The sequence below is a fragment of the Macaca thibetana genome, chromosome 4, assembly GCF_024542745.1.
Source record: "Macaca thibetana thibetana isolate TM-01 chromosome 4, ASM2454274v1, whole genome shotgun sequence".
Classification (NCBI taxonomy): Eukaryota; Metazoa; Chordata; class Mammalia; order Primates; family Cercopithecidae; genus Macaca; species Macaca thibetana.
The window spans coordinates 133,508,978-133,536,511 of record NC_065581.1 but is presented as its reverse complement, the minus strand read 5'-3'; the positions used below and the strand labels follow the sequence as shown (position 1 = coordinate 133,536,511).

Sequence of the window (27,534 nt, the reverse complement as noted above, 5' to 3'; positions counted from 1 at the left end):
GCTAACATTATAACACTTTAGAAGAAAACATAGGAGAAATTTTTGTGGCTTTGGGTGAGTCAGAGATTTCCTGTATATGACACCAAAATCAGGTTCCATAAGAGAAAATATTGATAAATTGGATTTTTATAAACATAGTTTAAAAAAACTTGTTATTTAAAAGACAACATTAAGAAAAAGAAATTGGATAAAATATTTGCAAATCATAAATATGATAAAAGACTTGTGTCCAGAATATATAAAGAACTTTATAACTTAATAATCAGGTGAGAAGCAAATCTGATAAAAATTGGCAAGAGATTTGAGCAGGCATTTCATCAGAGAAGACATATAGATGGCAGATAAGCACATGAAAAGGTGTTCAACATAATTAGTCATTAGGGAAATGCAAATAAAAGCTACTTTGAGGTACCACCAAACACCTATTCAAATGGCTATTACAAAAGAATGAGAATAGGAAGTATGGCAAAGTATGTGGACTCTTTACACACTGATATACTGAGAATAGTAAGTGTTGGAAGGTAGTATATGGGCTCCTGACAAGTTGCTGGCAGGAATGTACAATGGTACAGCCACATTGGGAAACAGTTTCCCTGTTTCTCAAAAACTTAAATATACGCTTTGCATATGACTTAACAATTGTACTTCCAATTATCTACCCAAGGAAAATGAAAATGCAGATTCACACAGAGACATGCACATGAATGTTCATAGCAGCATTATTTATAATAGCTCAAGCTGGAAATAGTATGAATGTCCAGCAACTGGTGAAAAGATAAAATATGAAATATCCATACAATAAATTACTACTATGTATAAAAAGGGACTACTGATACTTGCATCAGCATGGATGAACTTCAAAGCATTATGCTAAGTGAAAGAAGACGGACACAAAAGACAACTTAGTAGAATACCATTTAAATGAATTTTCTAGAAAAGGCAAAGCTACACACAGAAAACAGAGAAGTCTGTGGTTGGGACTGGAGTGGGAGCAGTTTTTGATTACACATGTGCAGAAACAAACTTTTTGAAGTGATTAAATTGTTCCAAAACTGGATTGTATTATTAGTTGCACAACTGTATAAATTACTAAAAATCACTGAACTGTATGCATATAATGGGTAGATATTATAATAGGTAAATTGTACTTTAATAAAACTTAAAATTCAGGTTACCTGGCAACCCTACATTTTGTTTGAAATAGAGGTGTAAGAGATAATGAAGGAGTGGCGGATACTGTGGTCAACCAAAACATGCAAGGACTGGACAGCAACTTCCTGTAGCAGGTAATCAGCGACGAACTGGGGCCAGTGGTGTGGGGGTAAGAAGAATTTATGAAGATAATTGGAGGTAAAGAAAGTCATATTTATTAGAGCACGTATGAAAATGTGTTGCAAGGGAAAAATGGGCAGGCCAGCAAGAGAGGAGCTGACTGCAAGGAGACGAAGGCTTGCTGGGGATGTTATAGAATGGTGCTTGTGCTGTGTGCTGAAGAGGGCTTTGTGCAGTACTGATAACACCGAGATTGCAGTGAATTAGCTTGCATTTTTTTTTTTAATCACTCGAGGGTCTGATGATAGCTGGGTGCAGGAAGATTGTGAGTTATTTGTGCAAGAAGGTTAATGTTCTGGACCACGAAGAAAGGCAGACTTATAGCTTATCTGCTTTATCTTTTTGCTTTCCCTCGGTTCCACCATCCTGACTCCTTTTCCCTAATTAGAACCCCACACTCCCTTTGGATGGTATATGCGTTTTCCATTTCCCAGTTTCTATTACTCTCCTTTGGATCTTACACTTCTGAATTCTCTCTATTCATTTTGTTACCTAACTGATCCCTATAGGCATCTCTCCTTCATCCCAGAGCAGCAAATATCCCTTCCTTACCCTCTTTGTAGATGCAGGCCTAATAACAGGTCTCAAACCTTCCCAGAGATTATATATAAATCATGCATAATATAGGAGAACATTAAATCTTTTTATTCTCTCCCTTAGGGGTAGTGAGTGATTGATTTACAAATGGAAAGGATAGATTTAAACATTTATGTAAAGTTGAAATGTCAAACATTTTGTTGGCATTTAGAGATATTATCTGAAAGAGCATTTTGCAAATAAGGAAACTAAGGCTCAGAGGCTTCTGGTAATCTGTTCAAGGTCACATGGTTATCCAAGCTTCTTGCTCCAGAGGACATATTTTTATACTTTCAAAAAAAGAAAGAAAAATCAGGATGTCATACACATTCTTAAAAATAAATTCATGGCACAGAAAAATGTTTTCCCTAGGCCTCACAAAGATTAAAGAGGCTTGTAGGGTTTTTTTTTTCTGTTTAGATTTGGCTAGATGTCTTTCTTGTTTTACTGGCGAATTAGAAGAAAGCTGGAGAAGCTCTGGAACAGCTGCTAAAATAATTACCCTACAGCATATTTCATTGTTTAATAACTAAGAAAAGTTGTTTCCCAACCTCAAAGTAATAATTAAACATTGATAAATTGCTTTTGTTCGGTATTTTGGCCTTATCTACAACCAAAGCTTCAGGAACCAAGACAGAAATGTTTAAATATTTATGTGTTACAATAAAACTTAATAGAAAACTTACATAAAATCTTAAATGATCATCTTTACTGCTATACCAGATTAGAGTATGCAGTCCCTAAAACAGAGCGATTTAGGATTAAGGATGAAACATTCATTGTTCACCTTTGCACTAACCCAAAAAGTTGTGTTGTGGCTTTATGTCTCATGACCTTACTGTACTTTGGAATGTGATGGTGAAGCTGTCCCTCAGACCATTTAGAATAAAGAAGACTGAGGCAATATTTCACTATAGGCATTGCAATGTCTATAGCTAAACCTGAAAATGGCATACCTGACTCATTTTTTTTTGAGACAGATTCTTGCTCTGTTGCCCAGGCTGGAGTGCAGTGGCATGATCTTGGCTCACTGGAACCTTCGCCTCCCAGGTTCAAGCAATTCTCCTGCCTCAGCCTCCAGAGTCTCTGAGGCTACAGGCATGTACCACCATGCCCTGCTAATTATTGTATTTTTAGTGGAGACGGGGTTTCATCATGTTGGCCAGGCTGGTCTCAGACACCTGACCTCAGGGGACCCACCCACGTCAGCCTCCCAAAATGTTGGGATTACAGGCGTGAGCCACCGCGCCCGGCCTTGGCTCATTTTTCTTCCTCTGATTTTAGACTTCCAATTGGGTTTTTATAATTACCCATATAAGTCCCAACTGGCACAGATGAGGCATGAGCATTAGGTAGAGGCCACATCCTGGTGGTGTGTGTGCCAGGTCTATTCTGCAGATGTGCTACATTTTGTTTGGCTTTTAAATGTGCTACATTTTGTTTGTTTGAAGAAACTGTTACTCTGAATTTTGTAGACAACATTTTGTAACCTGGAGTATTCACACAAACATTTAAATTTCCTGCTTCTCTTGAAAAATCTGACCATCTGTCCACACTGGGCACACAATCCTGTGGAACAGATGCTGCAACCTTTAACACGACACATGGTTCGCCTTTTGCAGTGTGTATAGTGCTGCCTCAGTCAATATGGCTCCTGGCATATTGTGCTTTCAAAAAAAAAAAAAAAAAAAAAAAAAACCAGGATGTCATTTAAAAAATCTTAAAAATAAACTAATGCCACAGAAAAATGTTTTCCCCAGGCCCTAAGATGTTTGTGACTCTGCAGACTGCACACTGTATTTTCCAAATGTTAAGTCTTTAAAGTGGTTCGTTGCCTTGAGATGCAGACAATACACTTCTTCCACTTGTTTTGTCAGGTTCAAAACCACTTTGGATAGCGTCTCTGTTGAGTTGCTTGTAGAAGTTTTGACACTCATTTGACCAGTCTCAGTGGAGCAAATCTGTGTCCTTGAATCTGATTTTTGGAAAGAGTCAAAGGAAAATTTGGAGCCAAGTTTGGGGCAGAAAAATATGTGTGACTATGAAACAGTGAAAACCTGTTTCTCTTGGGTGGTTTGTGAGCTGACTCAAAGGTAACTTTTTTTTAAAAGTTCAATAATGCTTTGAGGGAAGGCTTTTACTTCTTCCAGATGTCAACTGCCCTTTCTACTAAGCTCTGGTAATATTGAAGCAGCTTTGTTGTCTGGGGTGACACCCGAGGTTCTTGGTCTCACGGCCACAGAGATCAAATACGTGGACACACACAAAGGGTGACGTTTAGAGCAGAATTTTTAACGGGCAAAAGAAAGAGAATAGCTCTCTGCTACAGAGGGGTCCCAGAAAAATGGGTTGCCAGTACCTGGTGAAATGCAGGGGTTTTTATACATGAGCTAGTGGGGAGGTGGTGTCTGATCTACATAAAGAGTGAAAAACCGGTTAGGACCAGGTGTGCCACCTGCATAGGGCTCAAATCTCTGGCAGCCCTGGTCCCAATCTTCTACTATATAGGCAGGTAGCTAATCCATGTTGCTTATTTCCTTCCTACTGTGCATGTGCTAAAAAAGAGGGGAGGTGGAACCCCCATGGTGGACATGCCTGGCCCCCAGTAGCCCCTTCTGTCTGTGCCGCTGCCGGCGTCTCCCGTGCAAGCTTCCAGTTTACTTACCTATGTTTGCAGCTCAATCTTCCAAGTTGCTCTTTGTTAGAAAGGAAGTGATTTCTTGGGCTGCTTTTTGTTAGAAGGTAAGCTGTGCCGAGGGCTCTTTTGCTCACACTATATGCCTAAATAATTTCTTTCTCGCTCCTGTATCAATATCGTATGTGTGACTCTATTGTGCATATATGACTTAGGTTTTAATTTTTTTGTTCACAAGTTGGTCCCACCCCCCCCGCCCCCGCTTCCACCGACACTTGAGGAAAGATACATTTTAATTTATTTTTTTATATGGTATGCATAGTTAGAGGCCGAAAGATTGAGTTGAAGGATTCATTACTTGACGAATGAATGGATGGGTGGATGGATGAGTCAGTATAAATGAAGAGCATCCCAAGTCGACTATTTTAAAGGGAATAACATGCATTTTATATTTGTTACACATTCATTCTCATGTGTAAACATTTGTATGTATTCATGTATTCAAAATGTATTGAAAATTAATTGTTCCTTGGTCCCTGAAGTCAGTCCCGGGTATTGCAAAGTAGTTCGAAGTCACTGGTTTCCCTCTGTCTCACTTCACAAAACACTGGTGATTTTGCTCACCGACGAGCCAGAAAATGTACAAGTTCCAGAATCAAAGGTAAAACAAAACCCACCAAGAATCAGCTTACTGTTAGCGTCCTAGTTGAAAAATAAGGCTTATCAAAGTATTTCAGATTGCATTAACACTTTTGATATTGCTAGGTATCAGAGTCAACCTCAGGAGAGGGCAACACCAACTCCTGAAACCTTCAATGCAGAAAGTGTAGAAAAATAAGCAAATATACATAAAAACAATAGCGAGAAAACTCCAGAAACCACATACAACCGTGGAAAACGAAATATCCCTTACACATGTGTACAGTATATATTAAACCCAAGTATTTTAAGTGGACGATTTCTCTCTCATAGTACCGTAGGTAGTGGGGGACAGGACTCAGAGGGGGAGAAACAGAATGTCGCCTTCCTCCATGGTGCATTTGCATTTCCAGCCAGAAACTCACATGTCGACCCCAAGACTCCACACTCTCCCGCCTTTGAGAAGCGGGACCGGTATCGGCGGCTGCATCCTTCTCCTCCTCCCCGCTCTATTTTGGGGCCCCATGATCTCATGCCCTCTGCAGACCACACGCTGCAATTCCAGTCCAGCCCGCGCCGTGAGGCCACGCAGGGCGATTCCTGCAAGTGTCGGGAGGGTGGCCGGGGCGCGGGGAGGGGACGGCTTGGGGGAAAGTTCAAGACACGCCCACGTAAGGGACCCAAAATAACCGACACGCAGAGTGCCCGAAATCAGACAGGAAGCCAAATAATCCGGGGCGTTGAGTCGCTTTACCCTGACTGCGAGAACCTGGTGCAGGGCGGGTAGTCAAGGATCTGACCGCGAGGGGCGGGCGCGGCGGGGCGGGGCGGCGCGGGGCCTATTAAAGGCGCGGCCGGGCGGCGGGGCCGGAGCGCCCGGGGCCACGATGGAGCGCGACGGCTGCGCGGGGGGCGGGAGCCGCGGCGGCGAGGGCGGGCGCGCTCCCCGGGAGGGCCCGGCGGGGAACAGCCGCGATCGGGGCCGCAGCCACGCCGCCGAGGCGCCCGGGGACCCGCAGGCGGCCGCGTCCTTGCTGGCCCCCATGGACGTGGGGGAGGAGCCGCTGGAGAAGGCGGCGCGCGCCCGCACTGCCAAGGACCCCAACACCTATAAAGTACTCTCGCTGGTAGGTCCGCGGCCAGGCCCCGGCGCCCGGGAGGGCTGGGAGGACGGGGAGGGCGGCGCCCAGCTCCTGCACTCGCAGCGCAGTCAGCACCGGGCCCCGGAGAGAGGCGTGACCCGGGAGTGCTTCTTCGCCCGCGCGCTCTCCTCCGCAGCCTTTACAAGTGCCCTACACCGCCGCCTCTGCCCGGTACCCTGGCAGGGCAGGATGGTTCACTCTCACTTGAATTACGGATGCCTGTGAAAGCAGGCTGTTCAAAATCGTCATCCGTAGCAATACTCGACCCCCTGCCCCAGGAGAGTACGAGTTTTTAGAGGAGAAAAATGACAAACGCGAACGTTGTTGGTCTTAAGAAGGTGCATCAATGTGTTGCTTCTTTTGGGGGTCTCTGGGTGCAGTATACATGACTTCACTTGGGTTAACTGATTCCAGCTGAAGAGTTCGCAGAGCTCTTTAAGTTTTATTAGGAACTTTAGGGAACACTTTTTCCCTTTGGCTCCGTTTTGGAATTTCCTTGCAGCTGCTCAGAAATTCCATGGATATTCACATTTATATGACTGTGAAGAAACCTTTATGATTCTTTGCCCACTCTTCTAACCATAGGCTACACGGTTTGTGTTGCTAACAAAAGCTACCTATTACTCCTCTGCTATTTTGCTATGACAGTTGCAGGACCCACAGTCAACTTTATGAAATGTGGGGGTTGGTTTTTATTCTGAATTCATGGTGGGAAGTGCTGATTGAGAGAAGGCCTGGATTCCTGGCTGTTATTAATTGCTGAGGCCTTGCGTAACTGTCCCCAAACCTCAATTTCTTCTGTGTGAAAATGGGACAACATCAGCTGCCTTGTGCATTGCATGGGATTATTGTGAAAATCAAGCTGAAGTATGTAGGGAAGTAAATTGTGAAAATCAAGCTGAAGTATGTAGGGAAGTAAATTGAAAACCACAAGGAAATAGAATCATTTTTATTGTATTATATGGAAATCACAGATTTCTATGTATACTGCACCCTAAAATATATCCCTTTACATATGATTGAACAATGCTTTGTAGAAAAATTTCTAATTTTTGAAGTCTCCTTTCATTTTGTATGCATTTCCATTTTCACCGTATTTGGGATATCATGGAGATGCTATAATACTTTGAGGAATCAATCAATCTTCCTAGACTTAAGAGATGGTGTCATATACTTAGTACTTAAAAAGAAGCCTAAGGTTCAAAGAATAAGTATCCCAAGCCACATGATGTTTGCATCTGAAGATAAAATTTTGCATCTTGTAACACTGTTTGAGTCTATAATAACACTATATTGATGATAACTTAGTCTCTTGAGTCACCTTTTTAAAATTTTGTTAATGGAAGACCTTAGATTTTACAACCTGATCACTTAAATTGTTTAGTATCAATATCTTAGGGTGTTTCACACACGACGAGGTAGTCAGTAATCGTATATGGAATCTGTGTGTAACTCTAGTGTAAAACCATTTCTACGTGCCTACCAATCTTTACAGGTTTTCCAATTGCAAAATTCAGTTTTTAAATTTTTCTTGCTCATTTACTTATCCATCCACAACAGATATCAGCAAAGGTCTACTTTTGGAGCAAGTTGTCCAGTCTTTGAGACCTGCAGTCAGCTGGTCAAACAGCATTCTGTGTGATGATGCTACTCTCAGCATTTGACATGGAAGTGTCCTAGGACTTACTTCCACAAGTAGGACTATTATGGACCTTTTTTTTTATCGCATTAATTGGGGTCTTTTGCATCTATTGAATTGGAAAGAATTCTTACTTTGTATCTTTTGATGGAACACTCTGAGACATTAACATGCGAATGTTACCAAATACACCTGGTTTGTGATTCATACCTGTTATCTTGGCACTTTGGGAGGCTGAGGCGGTTCCACTGCTTGAGCCCAGGAGTTTGAGACCAGCTGGGCAACATGATGAAACCCCGTCTCTACAAAAGATACAAAAATTAGCTGGGTATGGTAGCATGCGTCTATAGTCCCAGCTACTTGGGAGGCTGACGTGGGAGATTCAGCTGAACCAGGGAAAGTTAAGGCTTCAGTGAGCCGTGATTGTGCCACCGCACTCCAGCTTGGGTGACACGGTGAGACCCTTTATTGTTGAAATTGCTATTTAGCGACTGAACATAAAGTGCAAACTCGTATTCTTCTTTCCCTTCCCTACTTCAATACCTTTTTTCCCCAACTCCCTCTCTCCCCAGAACTTCCCCAAACAATGGGCTTCTGAAGGGAAAAGGCCCCCAAAACAACCTGACAATTGTCAAAGAGCTCTGGGACATGTCTTCTAGAGAGGAGCTGCAATTACAGAATTCCTTTTTTTCAGACTAAACCTCAGCACACTTTTCATAAAGCTGCAGAAATGGACTGAACTAATTGCACCCTGGGGTTGGGATTGGGAGAGGCCCACCACTGTGACCCTCAGCTACACTGTTTTAATTTAGCAGGATAAATAGAAAAGTTGCCTTGCCTTGCAGAGGCAACTATGTTGCAGTGGCAATGTAATTTTTACATGATTCTGCAGTTTTCTCAGATAAACTAAAATGATGTAGATGTGTGAGAGTGGATGAAGAAGTGAGGATGCTGTCCTTCCTTGGCTTCTCCCCAGTGTGGTGTTTGATCTTAGGAGAGGGCTACCAAGCTCTGCTTTAGAGGCTTTTGGCCCTGGGCCCTGGAATGCTTATCTAGGTAATGCCTAGGTACTGAGCCAAACTGAGGAAAACAGCAAGAGGGAAAAACAAGTATTATTCTCTACATGCGTCAGTAGGTATGTTAAATATTAGATGCCTTTCCTTGCTTGTAAATGAAGTTTTGAACTGAAGTGTAGACTTCCACCGAGATGTATTGACTTGGAGATGTATTTAAATATCCCTTTTGTTTCTTGGCGTGGTTTTACAGGGTCATGTAATTCTCAACTGCATTGCAATACGTTTCTCCAGGTAGCTCCTCAAAAACATTTTTTTTGTGTCTTTGTGACCTTCTGCTATGCTTATGAATACATATATCTGTGTATCTGTGTATGTGTAAAGGGCTTGTGTATGGTGGTGGTCACTGAAGACTACTTTCATGTTTCAGTAAAAGAGTTCCTCCTCCTCCTCCTCCTCCTCCTCCTCCTCTTCCTCTTCCTCTTCCTCTTCCTCTTCCTCTTCCTCTTCCTCTTCTTCTTCTTCTTCTTCTTCTTCTTCTTCTTCTTCCTCTTCCTCTTCCTCTTCCTCTTCCTCTTCTTCTTCTCCTTCTCCTTCTCCTTCTCTTTCTCCTTCTTCTTCTTCTTCTCTTTTCTTCTTTTCTTCTTCTTCTTCTTTTTTAAATAAAAGTAGAGAGTCTGGCCCAAGTTTGAGGACTGCAAGCCAGGAGCGTAGATTCAAGTTGCCCTGAGTATATGCTCCTATTAGCAGCAGTTACAGATGGTTTTTTAAAGGAAAAGAGAAGAGGCAGTTCTAAGTTGTTTATCAAGCATTTATGTTACAATAACAAGCTGTTGGTTGGCTATACATTGTTCTTTGTATCACAGATTCCAGGAACACTAGACAGTGGGTGAAGCAGCTGTCAGGAATAAAATGCTTTTAAATAATTGCCCCTGGGAATGGCTGCAGTGAGATGTGACAGAAGTCCCATGCTTGTGTCCCTCTGGGCCTGATACATTTTGCATAGTTCACATATCTCAGATGGCTCTGAGCAATTTTTCTTTCTCATTTCCTCCTTTTAATAAAAATCTTTCTCTTCTGAAAATACTGATCGGCATTTTGGATGTAAGTTTGTCCCACATGGCCAAGAAGGCTCATTTCCGGATAATCTTGTCCCATGTCAGAGGGAATGGGATGGGCAGAAGTATATAACTTAAGAACTTAGTGAGGCTCCAAGGCTAAATTGGTTGGCAACAATTCAGGGATTGGATTGAACAATAAGGGGACAGAGCAGTGGGGTCTCAGGCCATTCACTTACACTGGAGTTGAGGCGTGTTGGGTCATTTCTAAGCATCTAGCTATTGTGATAAGTTTTTTGTTATAGAATTTTGTGGTAGACTTTAGACATCTTGAAATACAAAGCATAATCAATTTAAGAATCAAAAAGATGACACAAATAAGGACAATTATCAACAAAACAACTTGAAATACAAATATGAAAAGTGTTTCTATTCCCGAAGGTAACCAAATGAATATTTTAATCCACTTCTTGTCGGGGTCTAAAGAACAAAGTGTTGAAGATCTCCACTGAGAAAGATGTCCACTTAGGAAGGGCAGCCTGGTATTGGCCCTTCTAACATGGCTGGAGGGAGTCCTTTATTTGATGGCATTTTCCATTAAACAAAATCTCCAGGTTGGAGACCATGATCTTTGATGTTTTTCTCTCCTGAGAGCTTGCTGTTAAAAGAATCCTTAATTAATTTAGAATTTTCAGTGAGAAACTTATAAGGCCTTGGCAATAATGAAGAGTTATCACCTTGTTAATGGAAAAACCAAACTCTGTAAAATATTTTAAAGAGGTTTATCCTGAGCCAAGATGAGTGACTGTGGCTCAGGGAAACACTTTCTCGAGGAGTCCTGAGAACGTGCACCAGAGGCAGTTGGATTACTGTTTGTTTTTATATATTTTGGGGAGGCAGGAGTTACTGGCAGAGACATAAATCAGTACATGAAAGGTATACATTGATTCCATATGAAAAGGTGGGATGTCTTAGAGCAAGGGCTTACAGATTATTTATTCAGCGTGTTCAGAGATACTTTTTTTTTTTTTTTTTTTTTTTTGAGACAGAGTCGTGCTCTGTTGCCCACGCTGGAGTGCAATAGCATGATCTCAGCCCACTGCAACCTCCCCCTCCTGGGTTCAAGTGATTCTCCTGTCTCAGCCTCCCAAGTAGCTGGGATTACATGCACACACTGCCACTCCTGGCTAATTTTTTGTATTTTAGTAGAGACAGGGTTTCACTGTGTTGCCTAGGCTGGTCTTGAACTCCTGAGCTCAGGCAATCCACCCCTGTCAGCCTCCCAAAGTGCTGTTATTATAGGTGTGAGCCACCGTGCCTGGTAATTCAGAGATTCTTTAATTTTCAGTTGATTAAAGGAGTAAGACTCTGTCTGAAACTTGGTATCAACAGAAAGGGATGTTATGGCCATGTGTGGTGGCTCAAGCCTGTAATCCCAGCACTTTGGGAGGCTGAGGCAGGCGGGATCATTTGAGGTCAGGTGTTCAAGACCAGAATGACCAACATGGTGAAACCCCATCTCTACTAAAAATACAAAAAACTAGCAGGACATCGTATTACGTGCCTGTAGTCCCAACCACTTGGGAAGCTGAGGCAGGAGAATCGCTTGAGCCCGGGAGGCTGAGGTTGCAGTGAGCAGAGATTGCACCATTGCACTCCAGCCCAGGTGACAGAGAGCAAGACTGTGTCTCAAAAAAAAAAAAAAAAAAAAAAAAAAAGTTATGTAAGTTAAGCATGCTATGTAGCAAGATTGATCGTTTGCAGACGTGACTTAACCCTCTCCTGGCATAGCCTTAAGGTCTTTTTTATAACTTGATGTCTTATTGCCACAGAGAACTGTTTTTGCAGTCTTATTTCTATTGTAACATTAATGCTGGTCAATTGTTGCATCTAATCTCCAAAAGGGAGGGAGTATAATGAGCTGTGTTTGACCTCTTTTCCTATTTTGACTGAGAACTCAGTTTTTGAGGTTTCTCTGGGGTCTCCTTGGCCAAGAGTGGGTCCACTCAGTTGGTCAAGGGCTTTGGATTTTATTTTTAGTTTACAACTTTTCAGGAGAGCTGGTTCATAGGCTCCTTCATCCAGGTGCATGGATCTTTCCATTCTTATTTCAAAAGGAGAAAGCTGATGTTTTCCAAGCGGGGTAGAATGTAAGTTAAGCAAATGGAAGAGCCTTAGGCCAGGGAAGGTTAAAGCTTTCTGTAAGCTTTGCCAATTAACTTTTCATTATTCCATTTATTTATTCTTCCACTCTGGAAGACTGAGTGTGGTTTGCACAATGGAAATGCCGATCCATCCAATCTCAATCAGCTTCAACCACACAAGATAAGATTTCTGGCTGAGCATAGTGGCTAATGCCTGAAATCCCAGAACTTTGGGAGGCTGGTGTGGGAGGATTGCTTGAGCTCAAGAGTTCACAACCAACCTGGGCAACATAGTGAGACCTCATCTCCACCACATGTGGTAGGACTTCCAAGAATGGAGAATGCAGTGAGTTCATGCTGGTACCAAGCACTGATTTTAGAGAAAAACACCAGGGGGTGGTGGGAAGTCACTGTGAATCCTGCTGACCTAAAGAAAAAAAAAAAAAAACCAGGGCTAAAGTAATATAATTAAAGAGTTTTATTTGGGCCAAGTTTGAGGAATGCAACCCAGGAGCATAGATTCAAGTTGCCCTGAGTGTGTGCTGTGAAAGAGTTCTTTCTAAGAGGCAGAAGCTGGCATTATTTGAGATTTGGGTGTAAAAATTAAAATTCAGTTAGCTTCCTTTTCCTTCCCTTATAATCTATTATCTGAACTCTAGAATACAGAAGGAAGAATGTTCAAGCTAAATCTCTGCTCTTAATCAGACTTGGAGTTGACATTGTTCCTTTGGTTTATAAAATTTGTCTGTCCAGCCATAGTTGAACATTTTATTTCAAAATTACCAGAGCATCTTAAGAGGCTAGAAAAGTGTCCACAGTGTCCTTTATGGTATTTGTTTCACATGTTCTAATAAAATACATAAAGGATTCCTAGGAACCTAAGACTGTTGTGTTTACAATTAGGCAGAAGATAGTACCTGACACTCAGTGTCAGCTTTTAATTGCTTGAATGAATGTACTGCATTTTTAGTTAGACTGAGCCCCACTTTGACTTGGAAACGAGGAAGGTGGGAAGACTGAATACACAAGCAGGGACCCATAGGGTCTGTGATGGTCAGGAATCCAAATAGAGATGACACTTGGATATAAATTCCGGGGTAAGATTAAAACTGGGATATAATTTTATTTGGGTATAGGGAAATGGAGGAGGTAGTGAAGGAACAGAAGTACCCAACTAAGGTGAGGGTGCCTAAGAAGAAGGCAGACAGGGCCTCTGATAACTTGGATTCAGAATCAGAAATCTAGTCAGTGAACCTTCTCTCAGGTACAAACAGTCCAAGTGTGGCAGTGGGCATGTATGAAGGAGAGCCTCCTTCACTTACACCAAGGCCTCTTTGGTTTTGGTAACTTTGTTGCCACATCCTGAATTCGGTCTTTGTGATTCTTGTAGACGGCACGCTCTTCTTCAGCATTGCTTTCTGTCCCTTCTTTTCTTCTGCCTTGAATCTTGTTCTGGTATTTTTTTCTCACCATTTATAGCTCAGCTGTTTCCACTTCATGTTGTCTCTTTCTCAGGGATACGCAGCTACTGTTTCAAAAACACTTTGCTAATTTCTCTTCTGTTTCACTTGTTGAGTTAACTTTGGACACTCAGTTTTGTCATGTCCTGTCCCTATCATATCCTAATCATGACTCTGAAGAAAATCCCTGGTGGACACATTGAGAGACCTTATGTGTTCTGTATAATGAAAAACTGGGGGCCATTAACCTTTCTAGAACATTTACAGAAACTGTTATCTGTAAGCTTTTTTTTTTTTTTTTTTTTTTTTTTTTTTTTTTTGAGACGGAGTCTCACTCTGTTGCGCAGGCTGAAGTGCAGTGGCGTGAACTTGGCTCACTGGAACCTCTGTCCGGCTCCCGGGTTCAAGCAATTCTCTTGCCTCAGCCTTCTGAGTAGCTGGGATTACAGTCGCGAACCACCACACTTGGCTAATTTTTTTTTTTTTTTTTTATTTTTAGTAGAGACAGTGTTTCACCATGTTGGCCAGGCTGGTCTCGAACTCCTGACCTCAAGTGATCTGCCCACCCTGGCCTCCCAAAGTGCTGGGATTACAGGCGTGAGCCACTGCACCGGCTCTATCAGCTTTTCATCTTCATCCAGCTGACTCTTTTTATCTTAAGTAGCAATATTAAAGGTAAATGAAAATAGTTTCATATTCAATTTTGCTCTCAAGCTTGATGAATACCACTGTAAAATATTTGTGTGATAGTTAAGATACAGCAAATGTATTTCATCTATATTGTGGCCTTTTTGTACAAGCCAGAGAACTTTATCATGATTTATAACTTCTTATTTTTTCTTGCTATGGGGAGAGGCATTTTAAGTTCCAGACAACTTAGGAACAAATAAGCGTTTGGAATACAACTTGTAATTAGAGATCTGCTTTTGGTTAAAATAAGCATGCCTCCATCAACCATAAAATATCCCCCAAACAAGAAAAAATAAACAAGAAACCTTTTAGCAAATGAGCTCAGGGCCGAACATAGATTACTCTTCTAAGCATAAATCTTGTGGAACAAAACCTGATACTCAGAATTCTGACCCAACTCGAAAATCCCTTGTCATCAGATAAAAACTAAGTTACACATTTACCAAGGAAAGACAGTGTAGTAACACATTTAAAGTTTTTCAAAAGAGTGACCAGAATGTTCAGTCAAATATTAACGAGAAGACTATTTTCTGAGTATTCTAGTTATCTGAGATTTAGTTATAACAATTAAGATAATATCTGTAGTGTCTTTGAAAAATTATTTTTACCTTTTAGTTTTTAGAAGAGTTGGTAGAAATGTAGGTGGTAGAAGTTTAGATGGTTATAATCATTTTTGTAGCACTTGGCAGTTTTAAAAAGCATTTCCCATATATTTTTGATTGATCCTCAATACTCAACAACTGTGAAATAGGAAAGTATGATGACAGTCAATTCTGCTTTACAGATAAGGAAGCTGAGACTAAGTCAGGGAGTCAGTCAGGTTTCCATGCAAACAGTATTGTGCATAAAAACCACCTGGGAAGTGTTAAAGACAGAGATTCCTAGGCTCCAACCTCAGTGATTATGATTTATTAGATTTGGAATGGACCCAAAGAATCCTTACTTTTTAACAAGCACTTCAAGTTATTCAGATGTAGGTGGTTCAATTACTCTACTTCTAGCAACAATGGGCTAAATTTATAGGCAAAAGCCACACCATTAGTAAGTAATAGACTATGATGGTAACCGGAAGGACTTTTATCTACAGATTTTTATCATGGACTAATAGCTAAATGTTATATCCTATTCATCAAGCTTGGCCTGCTGTTGGGTTTCCAACTCTCCTTTGCCTGCTTCAGTATAGCAATATGTAATTAGAACCTAAGAAATTTCTGGTGTGGTGATGCTAAAGATTGCCTCTATATTGAGATATACATGTGTCTTTGGTAGTTCAGTGACTACATTTTCCTGGGTGGAAGCCAAAATTAGTGCACTTTATTAGTATGAAGTTAACAAACAGCTGTTTCTGTGAGCTTCCAAAGTAGGTATACTTTTGGGAAATTATGCTTTTCTTCTTAGAGTTTCCTTCTTGGCTTATTTTTAAGTGTAGTAGAATAGAAAAATAGAGAGCTTTGATAGAAAGTGATTTTGGGCTGTGTGAGGTGGCTCATGCCTCTAAAGGGGAGGCCGAGGCAGGAGAATCAGTTGAGGCCATAATTTAAGATCAGCCTGGGCAATATAATGAAACCCCATGTCTCGCTCTCTCTCTCTCAATCTCTCTCTGTCTCTCTTTGTCTCTCTCCATATATATATACACACACACACACACACACACAGTGTGTATGTACATATCTCCATATTTTATATATGTAATATGTATAAGAAAGTCATTTTGGAGGAAGTAAATTGTCACAGCGAATTGTCACAAGTGTTTCTCATTTATGGATTAACCATTTTCTCACCGTATTTCAGGACTTTGCACAGACTTAACTGGCAAACATCCTATCACAGTTGTGATTTGAGAGTCTTAAAAAAAAATCACTCTATCTTGGTTTTCAGGTGAATATTTCTGAGAAAGTAGCTTGTTCCTAATGGTGTGTTTCCCGACCCCCCTCCTGCTTAGAAAAGTTTTTTTGACATTAGCAAGCATCTGGGGGTCTTGATGATTTTTTATGGTTAGACAGAGAGAACTGAAAAGAAACTCAGTAGATTAAGACATTATTTGCCCTTTCACTATGTTGACCTTTACACTGTGGTATTAAAGGAGTGATGGCACCTTAGTAGAAGGCATTGCAGTGGCACCAGGTGTACAAGTAGTCATGCCCTTGCAATAAAAAAAAAAAAGGCCATTTCACTAAAAAGAACACCTTAGATGAAGCAATAACAATGTCCTTGATGAGGCTGGGCATCAAGGACAAGTGACTTATGCCTGTAATCCCTGCACTTTGGGAGGCTGAGACAGGCAGACCACGAGGTCGGGAGATGGAGACCATCCTGGCTAACATGGTGAAACCCCGTCTCTACTAAAAATACAAAAACACTTAGCTGGGCATGGTGGCGGGCACCTGTAGTCCCACCTACTTGGGAGGCTGAGGCAGGAGAATGGCATGAACCCGGAAGGCGGAGGTTGCAGTGAGCCGGGATTGCGCCACTGCACTCCAGCCTGGGCGACAGAGCAAGACTCATCTCAAAAAAATAAATGTCCTTGATGAAGCAGATTTAATAATCTCAAACCTAGATTGCCTGTCTTTTTGATATTCTATGTGACACAATTGGAAGTATGCATGTAGCATATCTGCTGCATACTGAAGTACTGTTTTCTAGAGGAAAAGCAGCTGTGCAGTTGTTTAAGTTGCAAGCTGAACTAATTTTTTTTTCGAAGAACACCATTTTTATTTGAAAGAACTGACAAGCTTTTTATTTAGACTTAATCATTTGACATATTTTCTCAAAAATGAGTGATGTTAGCTTGTCCCTTCAAGGAAAACCTATGAAGCTATCAGTTGTCTATGATAAAATCTGAGCTTCCAAGCAAAAATTTGAATTTTGAAAAACTTGTATTTGCCATTTGAGTGTCACAGCTTACTGATCCTTATACAAAATTGATGAAGATAGCGAGGAATGTGTGGTTTTTTTTCATGTTGTTTAATGACATGCGTTAACATTTGGAAGAATGATAAAACTTAGTGAACCAATATTTTCCAAAGGACAAGTGGATGATGTTACACAATTATGCATTGGTATAATTTCCATTCAAAGTGCAAGATACACTAATGGATTTTAATGTAACAGTATGAAAAGTTCAGTAATACCTTTTCTATTTTTATGCCATAATTTACTTTTTTAATAAGACAAATATAAGATAAAATTAATTCAAGAGCACAGATATATGCATACTATCAAAATAAATACAATGTGATTTATAAATGAGAACAAATTACCAATGAACAGTATTTCAGAAGTTGAAAAGGTGACACTAACAGTGTTAAATACACAGCCTTTTATTTATATTCTTCAGATTCAGGGTTTTTTGTGCATTTAATATAAAGATGAGGAGTTCATTTTGCAACCTAAAAATATTTACTTATTGAAACTGTATTAATACTTTAATAAACTATATAAAAAAGATAATGAGACAGATGTGCATTTGTGGAACTGCATGTCCGTCAGCCAGTTCCCTGCAGAGGGAATTCTCAATGTTACCTCTTTCATCTGTGAGGACACAGAGCAGTCCCTATTTAGATACACACATTTGTCTACTGCTCCAGCATGGCCAGCCCCCCACTTCTTGCTGGTTTTTTCCTGCTGTGAATGTGCATGTCCAGTTGTCTTCTTCGTAGAGCAGACATTTGCCTTCCTCATCCACCAGCCATTGGAGGACTGGGGCCACGCAAATGATTGATTCGACCCATTCTTTGGGGAGGATTTCCCTGTGGCCCTCTTCCATCATCATATCTGGAATCAGATGAGTTTCCATAGCTTCTTATTTTTTTTTTCCACATCTTGCTGAAGCAGGGTTTTGAAAAGCAAAACCACAAACTCTGCTATTCCCCAGAAGAAATCTGTTATCAAAGATAATATCCATGGAGACTGACTCCAGCTGTCCAACACTTGTCAGTTCGAGATGTAAACCATCTTGCCCCCCTTCCCTGCTTCGGAGCAACTAACCACAGTTTAAGATATTAGTACTTTTAGAATTTTGGTGTGGTTTTAAGGAAGAATGTCCATAATCATCTGAAAAGGCATCTCAGGGTTGTTAGTAACTTTTAGAAGTATAATGGGATCCTGATAAGAAAAATTTTGTGAATATATTTACAAATATTTAGGAAATAGGTGTATATTCAGTAATATTTTCAGTAATATTTTTAAAAACTAGGGGATGTGAGGGCGATCTGGCTGCGACATCTATCACCTCATTGGTCACCAGGGCTGATTTGGCTGATGTGGCTGGCTAGGCAGGTGTCTCCTTCCTCCCTCACTACTCCACGTGTGTCCCTCCCGAAGATGTGCACTCGGTTGAAGAAAACGACCATCTTCCATAGACGAGGACCAGTCTTTGGCCAAGGGTATATGAGTAGCTGCACTCCCCTGCTAGAACCTCCAAACAAACTCTCAAGAACTGGGGAGAGGAGAGTGAAAATTAACCTAGTTACAATGATTGTATCTTTACATTCTTTTATAGATTTCAAAATACTTCTGCACCTCCTACCTCATTAGTCCAAACCACAGCGCTGCTGTTATCCATCCCCGTGTTAGAGATGAAAAAATCATGGCTCAGAGAAAGTTTGGAGACTTTCCAAGATCACAAAATTAATAATTCTGTTAATCTCATCTCTGTAGTTTACTGGTGAATAGTTTTGGAGTCAAAGTCAGACTTAAATCCTGGTACTGTTACTAGCTGTTTGAATATAGACCAAAAAGTTTCCCAAATAGTACCACAACTGTAGCATAGAAACAAAATCATATTAGAGTGTGTTAGGATAAGTAAATTATAATGTGTACAAAATGGTACATAATGGACCCTGAATAAGTGTTTTTTTGTTGTTGTTGTTGTTGTTATTGATAAGCTTCAGTGTGACTGAGAATTTTTTATTTTTCCTTACTCAGAAGGCACTTTATATCCTTACTACCCAAAGTGTGGTCTGCAGACTGACATATCAGCATTATCCTCTTAGAATTTGTAAGAAATGCAGAATCTCGGGCCCCACCCCAGACCCACCAAACCAAGATCTGCATTTTCATAGATCCTCAGAGGTTTGTCCGCACAGTTAAGTTTGAGTATCAACACTCCATAAGGCTATGAGACAGCACAGAAGGCACCACATGTGGAATTTCCGTAGCTGGGAATTCTAATTAACCCTCGCTGTGCCACTGACTTCGTACGTGATGTTGTGATTAGAAACCTAAAACAAAATGAAAAAACTCAGTGGGCCTCCATGACCTCAACTGTAATTGCATTAGGTTGAATTGGTGCTACCGTGGTTTGCATTTGGCCCCTTCTGAGAACCTCAGTGGCACATGGATACAAGTAGCCTGATTGCTTTTGCACATATAGAACACGGCATAGTCTCCTCCCTCTGTATATGCAGTCTGCGTCTTTCAGGAATCTGCCTGTGCTCTCGTTTGTTGCTTATAATTTAATTACCTTCTTTTACTCTGCACTGGCTTGTCCTTTAATTGCTCTTTATTGCCCTTAGCTTTGCCAGTCTTCTATCTTTGCTGTTACCTGATAACATTCAGATGTTTTTCCAATTCAGCCATCCATCTATTAAAATATCATGTAGATGGTGCTTTTCATTGCACCATCAATGGAACTTTCCAATTCCAAGTTTCCACGGCAGTCCCCTCTCAACAATCGACAGTATACTTGACACAAAACCAAAACAAAGGAATCTTATACCAATGCTTTTTCAGGTGATGTAAAATGAGGTTAAATGTCCTTGACCCAGAGTTTATTCCATAATACTTTATCATCCAAACACACTAGCTTCCTATAAACTGCCACCCAGCACCATTTTGATTAGAATCTCTGGGATCCTAGGAAATGGGTGAATGAAATATTCATGTGGGAACGTGTGGTTTAGGAGCATTATGGATAGACTCTGTTGGTCTTATCTACTTTTGAATTAGTCAGGGAAATAAGCAGGAGACAACTCTACTTGGACACGATTTATTTGAATACCTTACTAATCAGCATAAAGGAGGTAAATGTGAAGAATATTGACATATATAAGTATTTATACATTTGTTATCTCTTAGAAACTTTCAAAGAAAAAGAATATTGACTATTATGGAATGATTCAAGCAAAGGTCTTCAGAGACAGGGATCATGTAAAGGGTCTAAACTTGAATCACAAGAATCATTTGCTATGTGACCTTTGAACAATTACTTTCTTTCTTTGACTTTCAGTTTCCTTAACTGTAATATGAGAGGTTGGATTAGATGGGTTCCTTCTAGTTCTAAAATACTTGTTTTGAGAACTTATAATATTTTCCCACTTGTTATAAAAATACTATCTATTGCAAAAAATTCAGAAAATATAAAAAAGTATAAAGAAGAAAATGAAAATTGCTTTTGGATTTTTTCCCCTCCAGGACTTTTCTGTGTGTACGTATCACTTTTTTTTTTTTTTTTTTTTAAAAAACAAAGATGAGATAACTTTGTGCATATTATTCTGTTGCCTTTTTTCATTTATAATCCACTATGAAAGTTTACTATTGATAGACAGCTTTCTAATGTACTTTTCATAAGTAGGATTTTGAGATTTTTATTTTAGTATCCTCAATTCAATAGGTAATCTTTGAAACTATTTCTATGCATACTTTAGACATTCTCAGTCCCCAAGAATTTTCAGCTTTTTGGTATGTGTTTATTTTCTGTTTTATTCATTCCTCAGCTCCACCTCTGTTGCTCATGTCTCTTTCTCATGGTTAGAGTATTAGGTTTTCTAAAATAATAACTTCTCTGCATTATGTTTCCGCTCAGAATTTTTCTGGGACTGCCACAGCACACAATGAGAAAATATATACTCCTAAGCTGAGACTAGTTTTTATTTCCCACACTTGGGGTAAGAGTAGACGTTAATCACTGTGGGGCTCACCATGAATAGTTGCATCCATTCGTAGCAGTGCTGAAAGTCTGTGACATATGTGTTCAGTCATTTATGAGTTAATATTTGTCAACCTCTTAGAGTAGACCTTGCTGGTAGTAAGTGCTATGTGTGTTCATTAAATACATACATACATATTTGTGTTTACTATTTGTCTGGCCCTATGCTAAGCACTTATCTCCTTTAATGGGTACAGTTCTGTGAGGTAGGAGGGAGCAAACCTGTTGGCTTGGGATTGTCTGTCTGGCCTAGCTGCCATACCTCAGTGGGACTCAGTATCCTGTATGTTGTATAGTATATGCATATATTATGTGCATACTTTGTATTTAGGAGTTTGTAGGGCTCAGATATGTTTCAGTCAACTGCTGCTCTGATGGCACTTTGCCAGTTTAGAGAGTCAAAAAAGGACTGAAGATGCATATCTCTGTTCAGCATTCCACACCTCTGAAGCATGCCTTCCATGACGTTCAGCTCAGCCTTGTACAGTTCTCCAAATACACTCTGTACAGATTATATCTGTTTTCTACCCCAGAGTGATTTGTTTGACCTCTCCTTTTCTCACCCAACATCAGGCACCCACCAAGACCCAACTCAATGTGTCCTCTCAAAACAAACATTCCTTAGATGTTCTTTGGCCCCATCTTCCTGTCCCAGAACCACTCAATTGCTACTGAATCCTGTTGAGGCCATAGAGCTTAGTGAGTAAGGGCCAGACCCTGGAGCCAGATTACTGGAGTGTAAATCACATCTCTGCCAATAATTGCTTTGGGTCTTTGGGCAGGTCCCTTAACTTCTCTGTGTTGTAGCTTCCTTGCCTATTAAATGGAGATAATAATAGTAGGTACCTCATAGGTTTGTTTTGAGGGTTAGATGGATTCGTATTTATAAACTAATGAGAAGAATGCCTGATAGTAGATGCTAGATCAGGGTTCAATATTGTTATTTCTGTGGCTTGTAACTTATTTAACAAATATGTAGAGTTTCTACTGTGTGGGCAGTCTGGTGCAAGAGGCTGGGGGCTAAATGGTCAAAGGGAAAGTTTACTTACTGTCTGTTTTTTGGGTTTTATCCGAGGGGACCAGATACTTATCAAAGAATTACACAAGAATATCTCAAGTTGCAGCTGAAATAATTGCAGCCCAGAAGCTGTGTACGGGTTAGAGAGGGAATAGTGAGGGGGAATTAGCCTTGTCCGGGAGGTCTGAGAAGGCATTTCTTAGGAAGTGACAGGCAAGCAGAAGAGGATTATGAGATAAGGCAGCAGCAGGGAAAAGGCCCTGGGAGAGGAGACGACATGGCCCATCCCAGAGCTTGGAGGAGGCCAGGATGGCTGGTATGCAGCGCTGAGTGGAGTGTAATGGGGGTGAGGTGGGAAATGTTGCCAGAGCCATCTCCAGGCAGGATTTTTGTTGTTGTTGTTGGTGTTGTTGTTGTTGTTTTTTGAGACGGATTCTCGCTTTGTCACCCAGGCTGTAGTGCAGTGGTGCCATCTTGGCTCACTGCCACCTCTGCCTCCCAGGTTCAAACGATTCTTCTGCCTCAGCCTCCCGAGTAGCTGGGATTACAGGCGCCCACCACCACGCCCAGCGAATTTTTGTATTTTTAGTAGAGACGGGGTTTCACTGTGATGGCCAGGCTGGTCTCGAACTCCTGACCTCGTGATCCACCCGCCTTGGCCTCCCAAAGTGCTGGGATTACAAGTGTGAGCCACTGCACCCAGCCGATTTTTGTTTTAAGAGCAATTGGAGGCCGGGCACAGTGACTCACGCCTGTAATCCCAACATTTTGGGAGGCCGAGGCAGGCGGATCACTTGAGCCAAGAGTTCAAGACCAGCCTGGGCAACATGGTGAAACCCCATGTCTACCAAAAATACAAGAATTAGCCCATCATGGTGGCACACACCTATAATCCCAGCTACTCGGGAGACTGAGGCACCAGAATTGCTTAAACCTGGGAGGTGGAGGTTGCAGTGAGCCGAGATGGTGCCACTACACTCCAGCCTGGGTGACAGAGCGAGACTATGTCTCAAAAAAAAAAAAAGCAATTGAAAGCCATTGAAAATCACTGAAATATTTTTCTGTTTGGTTTCTTTTTACTTTTGTTCTTAATGACAAGACAAGGTCTGATTTACTTTTGGAAAAGTTATTTTATAATAGCTTTAGTGGCACAAACAAATCAACAGGAGCCTGAAAACTGTAATAGCTTTAGTGGCACTAGCAAATCAAAGGGAGCCTGAAAAAAAAGAACACATTGTCTTTTTTTTTTTTTTTGTTAATTGACCACTTTGTAACTTTTTTTTTCCTGCCAGATTTTGAGTTCATAGATGTGTTCACTCCAAGATGATAACCACTAGCTACATGTGGCTATTTAAATTAAAATTTTATTTAATTAAAGTTTAATGAAGTAAAAAGTTTAGTTCCTCAATCACATTTGCCACATCCGTACTGCTGTGCAATGGCACACGGCTAGTCACTTTCATATTGACGATATAGATGTGTGGAACATTTTTAGCATCTTAAAATCTTATCTTGGATAGCATGTAAAAATTGTGATATTATAGTTTTTTAAAAATACCTTGATAGTTCTCCAATTAACACTGATGAAAATGTACATAGTACTTGTTCAAGAAACATTTACCAGAAGACAAATTAAAAGGGTTAACGTATCAATGTTCTTATAAATATTATTTTAAGATTCCTTATCCAAATGATTATTGAATATGATTAAGTTGATTTAAGCCTAAATATATACATGAAGAGGTGACACATTTCTAAAATTGTGTTCCCTTTCTAATTATAAACTCATGTATCAATTACTAATTTTTTTCATAATAGTCACTCATTTTTCATCTTTATTAACTTAGAAAATTTTACTTCTTGTTTAAAGCCCTGGAGCATACTTTTAAAAATGATTTTGAAACATGGGTCTCTTCATTAGGTCAACATTTGTTTAAGTACATCTATAAATATTCTGTTACAGGAAGAGGAAGAGTATTGAGCAAATTTTCTTCAACAATCAGACCGCTCTGTTTTAGGGACTGATATCCTTCTAGTTCAGGAGGAAGTGTTTCCAGGCAATTTCCAGTGAGCTCCAGATGAGTAAGGTTTGACAGCTTACCCACATGAGGGGACAAATTCATCAAGCTATTTTTCCCCAGAGGTAAACATTGCAGCTTTTTGCACTGAAACAGCCCATCTGGTAGCATCTCACTATTGCTGGTCACAGCACAGTACTGCAAATTACTCAGATACTGGATTTCTTCTGGAATGAAGGTCAAGTGGTTATAGCTTAGATTCAAATAATGTAGTTTGCTGCATAGGAAAATCTGCAAGGGCAGATTCTCAATATTAATAAGACCCCAAAAGAGCTGCTCTGGGTTAGATAATGCCCCAATTCATCCAGGAATATAAGTAATGTTATTGTGCCGTAACTTTAAGCAGGAAAGATTCTGAAGATGCTGACAGCTAATGATCTCTTCCACAGTTCTAAGGTTATTTTCCTTTAGGTCTAACTCATGCAAATTATTCAGGCTGAAAATGGAGTATGGAATGCGTTCCAGGTCACAGCTGATCAGTTCTGGACTTTTCTTATTGACCATGGTTTTGAAGTTGTTCAGCACAGCCAGTTTGCATCCATCATTGTCAAGGGACAATTTCTGCAGTGAAGGCAGGAGGTCTGCAATGACTTGTGGGATCTGGGAGAGGCTGCCCTTCAAGTAGAGGGTCCTTGGATGTTTTTCAGTCCCCAAAGCCCTCTAACTGCATAGTACTCAACTGTTCAGGGAGAACACAGCCTCCCTGTGTGGGAGAGAAAAGGTTCCCTCAGATTCTTCAGGTGAAATACCCAGCATAGGATTTTTCCCATTTCAGGATGCTTCAGGCAGAGGATTTTAAAATTCTGCTCCATAAAGCCAGTGCAGGATGGTCTACTACCAAAGATGAATGGTCCACATGAAGCTCCTTGAGGTTGATCAGCTGTGAGACGGTAGAGGGCAGCTGCACCTCCAGGATCTGCTCCAGGCTTAGCACCTCCATTTGTCTGGAAGACTGTTGAGCATGAAAAGATGCAGTTCTATCTTGTCTTGGGCATTTTCCGCAAGCTAATGGTTCAATTTCTCAATTGTCCATTTGGTATTGAGCTTGATCTGTTTCAGTTTGTTCTCACTGACCTCTGATAGGAATATGGAGAAGCATCTGGAATAAAAAGGATCACACTGATTAGCCAGATGAAGGATGAAAGGAAAGTCATTCTTGACATCAGGGGTGTCACTATAGTTGCTTTTGTCTCTTAACACCTCAAAGGAATATTGCTTCAGGGAACTCCTCAGCATCCACCACAGCCTGTAGGAGGAGGTCAGACTGTAGAGTATATTCAAAATGGCGTAAAATTAAGCCAGAAGCTTCAAGATTTCTGTGAAGGAATAGACACACTGGTAGGCTTATATTCTGTAAAAGCCTGCATGTCAACTGAACAGTCAATTTAAAGAGTGACATAGGTTAAAAAATACGGAACATAAGTTATGATGAGCACGAATAAAATGACTTTGACTGTTATCTGCTTCAGATACACACTATAAATGATGTCCTGTTCCACGCGCATGCGGAATCTTCTCACTTTTTCAAAGATGGCTGTGGCCTGTTGCCCCTCCTTCTTGTCCAGGCGACTGGAAGTTGGGCTTTCTATACCAGCTGACTCCAAACCCGGCTGCGGGTAGGACAATGACTGCTTGCTGGAATCTATGTCAGTTAAACACCCTGAGGACAAAAGCAAAATCGAACTGGGAGAGTTTCAGAGGCATCACTGACTGCTCGGCCACTGTTTCTGACAGGACGCGGGTGGTCCATGGAGAATCAAAGCACTTGTAAAGATGGCCACAAAATGCTCAAGCCTGGATCTGGTACTGGGGTAGTGAAGCCAAAAGTTGCTGCAGGCTGCAAAAAAGAGTAAGAGCACCAGGAAGGGGAAAAACTTTGCAAACCAATGGAGCTGTGTCTCGTAACAGACAGCATTGATGTAGGAGTGCTGCTGTCAGTGGAGGTCATTCTGGATTCCCAGTGGGAGCGGAAAGTAGTGTCCCAGGATTAGAGGATGTGTTTATGCTGGCTTTCAGGATGTCCCAAGGCATGGCGCAGTGATTGTCAAATTCCACTTTGTATGAAGACAGCACAGAACCCTGCTCTGTGTCAGCTGGAGAGCTCCAGCCAGCGTGTCCACGTGATCAACATGACGTAACACCAGAAGACATCCTACTATGATTTTAAGATGTGAGAAGATGACTGGGCATCTGCTAATAAACATTTTAGCTCAGTTAGTATAATCATGACTTTCCCTTGTAGGAGGACAGAAATATAATGAAAAAATATAAAATAAATCAGAAATGCTTCAATCAGGTGGTCTACACCTTTTGAAGTTTCTTAGACATACCATCTCTGTGTTTGTCTTCATTCCTATGAATGCTGGCCAACTGAAACCCTGCAATCAGTCTCAAATTGAAAAATTTCCTGTCTTTAGCCACAGGGTCAATGGTGGACGAGGCTAATGAGTGTGGTATTGAAAACGTGGAGTTTTCAGTACCTGTGGGCCATCCAGGTAGTGAGGTCCAGTAGGCAGCTGGAAAATAAGCCGGAGCCTTTGTGTGACTCCAGCCCCGGCCCCGGGCCTGCACATTCCCTTCCATTACCAATTTTAAAATTCTGTCTTTAAGTTGTCACTGTAATTGTGATTGAGTAAATACTAGGCCTTTACAGAAATTAAGTGGTGGTTTGTGTCTCCCATTTCCTGTCCGCAGGAAGCATTACTAGAAATCCTTTGTTTAGTTGTCTTTTTGTTTGTTTCTACTGAGCCCATCTTTCAAGGATAAACACAAGGTGCCCAAATGACTATGTTCCAAAAATTATTTCAGATAAAAACAGCAAATAAATTACAGAAACTTAACTGCACATTATGTTCTTTCCACACTTTGTTTTTCGTCTCTGACCTACTATCTGCGTAGGCAAGATACTTGCCTAGGCAGGAAAAACTATGTTTTTTGGATAAGATTCATGAGGCTTCTCCTTTCGGTCCGTCTGTTGGGTCCTCTGCCTGAAAGCAGAAAGAGCTGTTCTGCACCATTAATAAAACTGCTTTCCTCCCTTTCCTATCTTATGAGCTGAACTAAACTTTATAATTCTTTTCTAAACTAATTTAATACTACTTTTACTTAACGATATACCTTTCTTGATAGTTGCTGCAAAATAGACCAACGATTGGGGGACAATTTTTCTTTTTTTTTTAAAA

The 27,534-nt window shown here is 40.7% G+C and overlaps 1 protein-coding gene and 2 pseudogenes across 1 annotated transcript in view; 1 reads left to right on the top strand and 2 right to left on the bottom strand.

The window, feature by feature from the left end:
• The first annotated feature begins 6,057 nt into the window (after positions 1–6,057).
• The window catches only part of ENPP1 (ectonucleotide pyrophosphatase/phosphodiesterase 1), an 85,642-nt gene continuing 64,165 nt past the window's right edge, over positions 6,058–27,534 (top strand). Inside the window, exon 1 of the mRNA XM_050786295.1 lies at positions 6,058–6,309. Within this exon, the coding sequence (XP_050642252.1) occupies positions 6,070–6,309 (240 nt within the window). The 5' untranslated portion in view covers positions 6,058–6,069. The remainder of the gene's footprint in view (positions 6,310–27,534) is intronic.
• On the bottom strand, positions 17,904–18,282 carry LOC126952241 (selenoprotein K-like; annotated as a pseudogene).
• LOC126952046 (volume-regulated anion channel subunit LRRC8B-like) lies at positions 24,197–26,579 on the bottom strand (annotated as a pseudogene).